The following is a 10,132-nucleotide window of genomic DNA, read 5'->3' on the forward strand; positions in this document are numbered from 1 at the left end:
AAGTAATCCTTCTAATAGGGAATATCCAATATGGAAAGTGTTTACAAAAGAATGTCAGAAAAGCATGCAACCACCTTATTTTCAAAATCACAAAGGACCCATCACATTTGTCAAAATATACATAATAAAGGACATAAACTGCTGGTGTTGTTGTTAAACTGAAGTGGTCCTGTCTTCACAATCCCTGTCTCCCAAATCAACACTGGCTGTGTTTAGAGAGTCCTCTCGGGTTGGTATTGTTTCAGGTTGTGTTACGCAACGAGGAATGTGTCCACTAAAATACATGTAGATCCATGGATTGGCACAGCTGTTCAGGTTCCCAAGAAGCATGATAATAGAAAATGCAGCACCTAAGAAACCATATATGGAATAATGATTCAAGTCATTAGAAATTACAAGGCTGTTTCTTCTACAAAAAGTTGTTATCCTCCAATATTGATGTTACTTATCCAGGTAGTAGTGGTAGCAGTGTGATTGCTCCTGCAATGCCGACCTCCTGCAGACTTACCTGTCGGGAGGGGAGGCAGGAACACTATTGAGGAGAGCGCAATTGGGCTCTCTCGCAATAGTACAGACGAATTTCCGGTTTAAAACCCAGAAATTTGGATCTTAAAGGTGGAGGAGCGGCTTTTTGCTGCCCCTGGAATACTCCCTGGCGCTGCCGCCTGAGGCGAGTGGCTCAGCTCGCCTCAGTGGCGGAGCGCCCTTGAGTGTGATAGTCTGAAATATAGTTTTACTACTGCTTAATAGATATTCACATACTATGATGTTATTTGCCATAATGGTATTTATGCATAACTAGTAGCAGTAGAAGATAATTTAGGTTTGGGTAGCCATCAGAAAAAAGGCTAATCTTTAATAACTCACCTCCTCAAAATATGTCTTTAAAAGGTTTTAAGGAAAATGTATCACTGTGAGAAAGTTTTGCTCCAAGGTTATACCCCACAGCAGATATTTATCTTTGTAGAAATGCACTGGGCTGGTAGATATTTGGTTGATATGTAGGGATCATTAGACTTGGATCACCAAAACCAATTAGGACTGCTCCAAACTCACCACCCTTTAGCTGCTCCCCTAGGTTTCCCGGGTGCTCAGTCCGCAGCGTCCCCGCTGACAACATATGATAAACGAACAGGAGGACGGCCCTCCGGTAAAAGGCAGGTGTTTATTGCAAAATTTTGCAGAAATACATGGCCTTACTCGTTTCGGGAACACACTCCCTTAGTCATAGGCTAATGACTAAAGAAAACCTATAGCCTATGACTAAGGGAGTGTGTTCCCAAAACGAGTAAGGCCATGTATTTCTGCAAAATCTTGCAATAAACACCTGCCTTTTATCAAAATGCCATCCTCCTGTTCTTTTATCATTAGACTTGGAGTTAGCTCTATGGATTACCAGGTTATTGGGGGGGGGGGGCAATGACAAGTTTTCAGTAACTATGTTTGGAGTTGTATAAAACCATGTTGACTGTGCTACAAGGCTTTGATTAACGTGAGACACTGTGACCCAGTACAAGTATATTCCATATAATCACATCACATTGCCTTTAATTTAACTAAGTGAATAACAATGTAAAATGATTTATTGTCACACAGGTTATTTGATATTCCTAGGGTGAGCCTGGGAAGGTACATTATACTGTACATGTATATGGGTGTACTGTGTATGTTCATAACACCAATGAGGTAGGAGCTCTCGAAAGTTTTCTTGTTAAAGTGGTTGTTCACTTTTCAAACACTTTTTTCAGTTCCCCAGAAATAAAGACTTTTTTTCAATTACTTTCCATCATTTATTTTTTACTGTTTTTCCACAATCTAAGTTTAAAGTTGAATGTTCCTGTCTCTGGCGTTTCAGTCTGGCAGCTCAGTAATTCAGGTGCAGACTCTAAACTGTTTTTGCAGCATTTAGTTGATACATTTCTCAGCAGCATCTCTGGAGTATTAGCAACTATTGTATCAATTCTAACAGCTGCCTGTAATGAAACCCAGAGATTCTGCTCAGCAGGGACAAAGATAAGAAATGTATCAACTAAATGTATCAGAACAGTTTACAGGGTGGACGACCCCTCCCAGATCTGCTTTAGAAGGTGAAAAATGACACTTTGCACTCCAATATTAGAAAAATGGTGACACATTGAAAATAGAAAGTAATTGGAAAAAGTTGTTATTTCTGGTGATCTATCTGAATACAACTAGTTGTTTGAAGGTGAACAACCACTTTAATAAAAAAAACAGTCCAACTGCCATGAATCGGGGGGTCTTTGATCACCAGTGTGTTGGTTATCAAGGGACACAGCCATCCCGATAGAAGGCTGTGGTTCAACTGGGATAAAATAAATGTGCACTCCACATTAAATCATTTTTCTTTTTATATCTGTATAATTACATTTTGCCATGATGGCTATATTACCCCTATTCTATTCCTTCCTTTATTGTTTCTTCTCTTCCTTCTATAATTCTCTTTATTCTATCCATACTTTATGTATTGATTTACTTTATAGCCCGTTTCTATATACCCACAGTATACAGTTTAGCCGGTAAATGTCTTAGTACCGTACATAGGGGACAGAACTAGGGGTAGGCAGAAGAGGCACCTGCCTAGGGTGGGGGCGCTGTCAGGTGCGTGTTCAAGATTCTTCTGCCTACTCCTAGTTTGGATTTGCTCCTCTCTGTAGCTCTCATCTCCCTCCTCTATCACTCTCCACTCCCTCCCCTTCTTTGCCCTCTCCTCCTCCCCTCCCCTCTGTTATGGAGCACAAGCACTCACACTCGGGGGGCAGGGTTAGCCGGCCGGGTTTCCTAGGGTGCCCTGTTGGCTTGGCCCAGCACTGACTGTACAATGCATGATGTAGTGTGCTTTCTTTAAGACCTTTACAAGTTTACATATGTAAGATTATTTTGTACACTGGCCCCTTACACGACAATTGAGGAATTTACTAATGTGGATAATACTATGCATCCTGCCCTGCTTAGTGCTCATAGACACAAGTCTTTGCTTTCCAGAATGAAAAACAAAGGTCTGTGTCCTTCTCATGAATACAGTGCTGTCAACAAAAAAAAATAACTTATTTTTTGGCACTGATTTCATCTCTCCTGTGGTTCCTTCCACCTGTGACTGCCCTGTGTTCTATAATGCGAACTTATAATATAAAATGCAGCATGTTTGTTTATTAACAACATGACTTTCATTTATTAGTTTCTTTTGTTTGCCCTTATAGTAATTATCTATTCACATACACATATCTGTTTTTCTTTAATATTTGTTATATATTGCATTTAATTTGGCCATGGAGCTGCCACAGGTCTCATTTGTATATCATTGCTTATTTATATTTATTTATATATCATTGTAATAGAAAATATTGCAAAAGGATTTTTACCTGAATATTTCAAATCTTAAATGTGAAGGAAAGGTCAAACCTCAGACCCCAGACCAACTCTTTTCTTCACTGAAAAATGCACTTCTTTCCTGTCTAGCAATTATTGCTCTGATCCGAAGTGTGCACAGTACACCATACATTGTATTTTTCCTCTAAGTTACAGTTTAACACTACTGTGTATATGCACAGCCCAGACCAACCTGAAGGGGCCTTTGGAAAGGGAAAAAAGATGGCAAATCATCCACTAGAATAGCACCCTGGGCTGGTGTCTTTTCATTGAATAGGAGTGCTTTGAAAAGGAGTGCTGTTCCTAGGTCTGTGGTAAATACCTGTACATATAAACCCTGAGGGGTGCCTAACAAATCAGATTCCCTATTTATTGAGTATTTTCATCAGGTATTTGAAAATATAAAGCTCCTTCTCCTCCTACTCAAGTTTGTTTAAAGATACACTTTCTAATGTTGATGGAACAAAATGCTTCCAGTATTGTCCATTGGGATACAGATTTTCTCTAGTTTTTAAAGTCATTTACTAACACATGGCATCTTTGTACCTGGGAAGTACCCATAGCAACTGATGCACAGAATCTATTATTTTGCAATTTGTCCAAATCCTTCATGAAAGGTTCAACTGAATACCAAACCAAACCAAATCTGAACCCTAAATTGCAGCTGCAAATCAGGGTAAGAAAGGGTTAACCACAAGGTGAAAAAAAACTGTTAACTTCCTTTACCGTGTGATGAAAAATCGTGATTTTTAGAATTTGGATTCAGTTTGGCCAGAAACTTGGATTCCGCAGAATCCTGCTGAAAAAGGCCTAATCCTAGCTAAATCCCAGTGCATCCCTAATAACAACCAATCAGTGATTAGCTCTGTTGACATAGCTGCAGGGAGAACATTTGTTTATTTAAAAAAATTAATTGGTTGCCATGGTTTACTGCTCTAGTGCAAAACTGCACAGTGTTAGTAACCGAGCCTCAATCTTCTTTAAAGGATAGTTTTTCTTCAGCTGTTTTCTATGAAAGGTTCTGTACATTTTGTATAGAGCAAAGTCTCTCAGTTACCACCTTTCTCTTTAATAAATTATTTCCTATCATTACCCAGTATACATTATAAAGGATTGTGCCCTCAATGGGCTATTGTATACCACAGATTTGTTTTTCTTTGAAAACAATAATAAAGTTTCACTTTTATATCTAAAAATCAGCTGCAGTACAACAGAAGTTCCGACTTCTCCGAAATAACACCTCTAAATGAACAAAGTGTAATCTATGACAAGCATGTGTTTGGCATGCTATTACTACATGCTACAGCCAGGATTGCAGCAGATAAAGTCTTGCTTGTATGGCTATTCTAATAATGCTTTTGGTTCATTCTTAAAATTGTTTAATTCTACACTGTATATCTCCAACTGGGACATATATGAGCCATGCTTTGTGTATGCTTTGTTCACTGCTTTCTTAGTGGTATCTGATCTGGAGGTATCACAGCCTGGAAATATAGCAACTATGTTTTTTGGCTCTCTGAAATGGATATGGTCATGCTCAACTCTCTGCATGATAGTGAAGCATAAATTATTCCAAGTGATATTATTTAGAAGCCACATTTGTTTGCATCTTCAGTTGTGGAAACACTACAAACACAGGGGTCTGTGTGTTCAGCATCTTGGTAATGAAATTCCGGTGTTACTTGTGAAGAGACATTTTGAAAAGCCACTAGCATTTGTGCCAATTCTCTCACATAAAAATACCCTTCTCTACATATATTGTGTGTATAGAGAAAAATGTCAAACATTAACACATGTATTATAATAAATACTTCTCACCTTGCTAACCCAACAATCATTAATCCTATCACTGACATTCTGATCTAGTCCTTCTTCAGCAGTCACATTATACAAAAAAGCAGTACATGGTGTAGATTGCTTATTGAATCTTACCTTCTGTAACATCCTCTGATGACCAAGCTACCCACAAATGAACAATGAAGAAAGGTGTCCAGCACAAGACAAATGCAACAACTGTAACCACTGTCATTTTCACTGTCTTTATCATTGGCTTTGATATGCAGTTCATGCGGCTTGCTCTGGGTGCCGCTATGTGGTGCTGTTCTTGAAGTTCTAGATCATTGTGTTGCTTAACATATATGCTCGTTTTTATTGTTGTACAAATTTTTACCTGGCATACAATAAGTATATTTATTGGGATGAAAAATATAGCTACAAAAATCCATGTTACATATGCCTTTGACCCCCATGGCTGGATGAATTTTGCCCAACATTCAAAAACACCTGGATATATTTCTGTCTTTGAGAAAATAAACACCTGTGGGGCGCTGAAGAGAAGAGAAATGCACCAGCTTGCACAGATTGGAGCATTCCACAGAGCCCTCTTCTTTTGGAAAGTAACCATGGGGTAGCATATTGCCTGAAATCTGTCCAAAGTCATAACAACGATCATGTATGTAGAGGCAAACATGCCAACCAATTGCAAGTACCGAATGAGTCTGCACAATTGATCCGGTCCGAAGAACACATCTGTAATATCCCAAATCATTTGGGGAAGAACTTGAAAAAATGCCACAACTAAGTCCGCTAAGCTTAAATGAAGCATAAACACATACATCCGAGATAATTTCTTCCTTTTGTTCCACAAAACCAAAATAAGAGTGAGGTTTCCAACTGAGGCTACCATAAAGATAACACCAAGAACAGAAATCTCAATATAAGCTAATTGTTCGCTCCTGTCAGGTCTTCCAATGAATTGCGACTTGTTGGTCATATTTATCTCCCTGCTAGGAAATGGTTTGTCATGCATGGAAAAGGAAAAATTATTCATCACACAGAGTGAGAGCTTTAGCTGCTGCTGCTGCCTTCCAAATCAGTTTTGAAAATGATTGCTGGGAACAGGCAGCAAATTGGAATGAAAAAGAAGCAATCGTTCTTCTACTGAACAGATCTGTAGTTGTGTTCTTGGGGAGAGCTGTTTTAGAAATCTGTCCCTCTCCCTCCACTCCTCCTCCTCCTACTCCTGACCAATTTTAGGAGCTGTGTTCAGCTGTCATTTACATTGCTTCCTGCACAAGCCAATAGAACAGCAGGAAGGGAAATAATAAAAAGTAATATGTTTAAACAAAATGCCAATTAACTTACTCTAGGCTTGATGTTTGCTTATTAATCCTGGCATCTAATCACAGGTGTTTCCTTTGTGTGCTAATTTATATTCTAAATTGACTGAAATACCAGCAAATGCAGGCACAGTTTTGCAAAAAAAAAAAAGAAAGTGGAACACACATACTGACACATTACTTATTTGCCTGTATTATTTTTAGGTTTATTGTATGTTGCATATTTTTAGTGAATTATTACTGTTTAAAGGAGAAGGAAAGGTTAAAACTAAGTAAGCTTTATCAGAAAGGTCTATATGAATACACTTGTAAACCCTCAAACTAATGCTGCTCTGAGTCCTCAAAAGAAACACCACATTTCTTTCCTTCTATTGTGTATACATGGGCTTCTGTATCAGACTTCCTGTTTTCAACTTAAACCTCCAGGGCTTGGGCTTGAGCGTGATCAGTTTACTCCACCCCCCCCTTCCTCCTCCCATCCCTGCTGTAATCTGAGCTCAGAGCAGGGAGAGACTCAAGCAGGAAGTGATGTCACAGCAAGCTAATATGGCAGCTGCTATCCTAAAGAAACAATTTCTAGAGCTGTTTACTCAGGTATGGAAAGCATTCTAAAGAATAAAAATGGCGTTCTAGCTTGCACTGTTGTGGCCAATCTATTGGCAATAAACTGCCTTGGTACCTTCCCTTCTCCTTTAAAAGCATTTTCTAATATAGTACATAGAACCCAAAGCTTCTACTAAAGCTAATGCATAGCAAATTACAATACAACAGACTTTTCCCAAGAGACAACCATATGCACATTTTTCAATTGTACAACCCCACCTGCAACAAAAAACTTAAAATGCCTTTGATAGAAGCAACAACATAGACGCCCACAAATCCATAACATGTCCAATTATTAGTATGCCTGTATTGCTGATACTTGTGCCCCATCTCTCATTAGCATTCAGCACAGCATATCTGTCAATATTTTAAAGACTGGGATTAGTTGTTCTTCTCCTTTGGCAAGCATACAATTGCAACAAGCTAGGACATCATTAGAGAAGTCCCAGGTGCTGTTCTGTAGAACTGCCTACAACCTTCCAGGATGGCTCAAAACAAAGCAGCTGTACTCTTCTAAAAAGTAGCGAGAAAATGCTGAAAAGTAACAGTGATCTAAGTCAAAGTTGCTATAGGAGACTGCACTACAGAACTAGAGAATGTTCTGTATTCTTATACCTGTTAGCATGCTTGCAGAGGTTTAAGTTTTACAGTTAGTGGTGTAATTTTTCATTTTAAATGTGTTTTGTGAAAAGAATTGCCTTTGTATTACCGGGACGATTTGTGATTTTAAGAGCAATTATTAAGATATACAATAAGTAAATACTACCTTAACATTCTTCCTACAATGATTTTAATTTCTCTTTGCAAATATTTTTATGCATTGATCTGAACAGAAACCCATGAGGTTTAGACAAACTATGAAAGCAATCTATTAGAAATATACCCTATTGCCATTTAATTGGTTATATTATAGCATACATAATCAATAACGGCACAATAATAGTTTATTGTTTAAAACAGATGTTCGACAATTGATTATAGAAATTTTCTCTGCCTGAATGTCGCTATTTAAATCTACTTCTTGGGTCACTGGCTATATGGTACTTTGTAATGGACAAGTATTTTTCAGCAGTTTGAAAACACTATATAATATTTGTCTTCATGCAACAACTGCCAAAAACTATATCCAAGGCCAAGGTTGGCCAAGCTGACCATGCGCCTTAGGCAACCCAGTAGGCCACCTTGCCCCTCGTGTATGCGCACATGCACAGTGACATCACGTGGGGGGAGGGGCGGCAGCAGGAGCAAGAGAGCCCAGACTAGGGGTAGACAGATACCTGCCCCACCATCGTTTTGCCTACACATAGTTCCATCCCTGATCCAAAGTGAACTGTATCAAGTGCAACTCCTGCTGGTGGATGTAATGACACTCTAAAGGGGGAAAATATTGCATTCTTGATAGAATAACGTCTAAATTACACTTTGCACACTGCATTTGCAATTACTCCAAAATGGAGGGCGCAAAAACACCAGAATTATGGGAAACACCCTGCATTCTAGGTAAAAACATTGCATGTGGCAACTGAAAGCTTAGATTTTCTACTACAATGAAAGCTAAATCTGACATATTTTTGGTTCACAGTAAATATTTTTTTTTTTGGAGGAAAGCAACATTAACACCATAAATGAAAGTGTTTCAAAGTAATGAGAATATAACGTAGTGTTGTGTTGCAGTGGTACAATGTGTGTGTTTGTTTCAGAACCTTTACAATAGTTTATATAAACAAGCTGATGTGTAGCCATGGGGGTAGCCATTCAAAGTTGAAAAAGGATAAAAGGCACAGGTTACACAGCAGATAACAGATAAACTCTGTAGTATACAATGGGATTCTTCAGAAACTGTTACCTGCCTTATATCCTCTGCATGAATGACTGCCCCCATGGCTACACAGCAGCTTGTTTAAATAAATTATAGTAATGATTCTGATGATGGGCAGCAGTACAATATATTGTCATTCCTTTAAACACTTTCATTTTGGTGTTACTATTCCTTTAAAGATCAAATACATTAAAACGTCTCTTTGCTGTTTATAACGCCACATGATACATATCTCTGAGAATAATTTTTTGGCAAGCTGAAAGCATGCTACGCAGACTCGATACTTGGAGAAATGCCTATAATTTTACTATCGTGAGCCAAGATAAACACAGAGACATTGCTTAGAGGAATTATTTAAGGTAAAGTCTGTGGACAAATTCCACTCAAAGACTGCACTTCTGATGGACTTGTATCAATTTGAAAAGTTTGGTCCTTACTAACAGCGTTGTCCATGAGTTGCTGGGCTTGTGATACTGATACTGTAAGTAAACATTTTTCTGAGCCTCAAAGAACCAAGTAAATGTGGCCGTAAGAAAAGTTGCACAAATCTTACCCTTAGCAGTAACAAGCTGTCCAGAAATTGCCATGAACACACATAATATACATAATAAAGACGACCTTGAACGAAATGGGCCTCATTCATATAATAGTAATAAGAACACGATAGGACTGATTTACAATTATTAATGTTAAATTGCACATGTGCAGTTGCCAATATGAACAAATTAGAAATTAGTTTTGAACAGTCTACTACAAGTTAGCATTTAACTCTACTGCCTTGGGTCCTGCTAGGGGGCAGCCTCACTCACTGAACTACAGAGTTAGAAAATGAAAGAAAAGGCTTGCTATTGCATTTTAGCACCTATTTTCGTAAATGAGCCCTTATATGTTTAAGGTAAGAGATACATACATCTGTAAGGGGGCTGAAAAAATGATTATCTGCAAAATTCTCGAAAAATATTTATAAAGTCTATACAAACTGAGTGGGTATTTCATATCAAAGAAATTCCAGTTATCCTAGGTTATATTTCTAATTTATAATTTTTAATCCTTAATTCTTGTATCCCACAAAAGAATTCCCCCTGAAAAAAAAGTTTTTTTACTTTAAACAACTTCCCAATGTAAGCGTTGTAAGGGTTTAAATATATCTCAGGGTCTCAAACACAATGTTCTCAATAAACACTAAGTACTATGTGCCACCCCC

At 38.1% G+C, this 10,132-nt stretch overlaps 1 protein-coding gene across 1 annotated transcript; it reads right to left on the bottom strand.

Moving 5' to 3' along the window:
* Window positions 1-85: 85 nt before the first annotated feature.
* On the bottom strand, window positions 86-6,371 carry LOC108713125 (arg8-vasotocin receptor). Its single transcript, XM_018255898.2, has 2 exons — window positions 5,320-6,371; window positions 86-350 (listed from the first exon to the last, which is right to left on the bottom strand). Exons 1-2 carry the CDS (start codon window positions 6,215-6,217, stop codon window positions 154-156), a joined length of 1,095 nt encoding a protein of 364 aa, XP_018111387.1. The 5' UTR covers window positions 6,218-6,371; the 3' UTR covers window positions 86-153.
* Between the last annotated feature and the right edge of the window lie 3,761 nt (window positions 6,372-10,132).

This window comes from Xenopus laevis, chromosome 3S, assembly GCF_017654675.1.
Source record: "Xenopus laevis strain J_2021 chromosome 3S, Xenopus_laevis_v10.1, whole genome shotgun sequence".
Lineage (NCBI taxonomy): Eukaryota > Metazoa > Chordata > Amphibia > Anura > Pipidae > Xenopus > Xenopus laevis.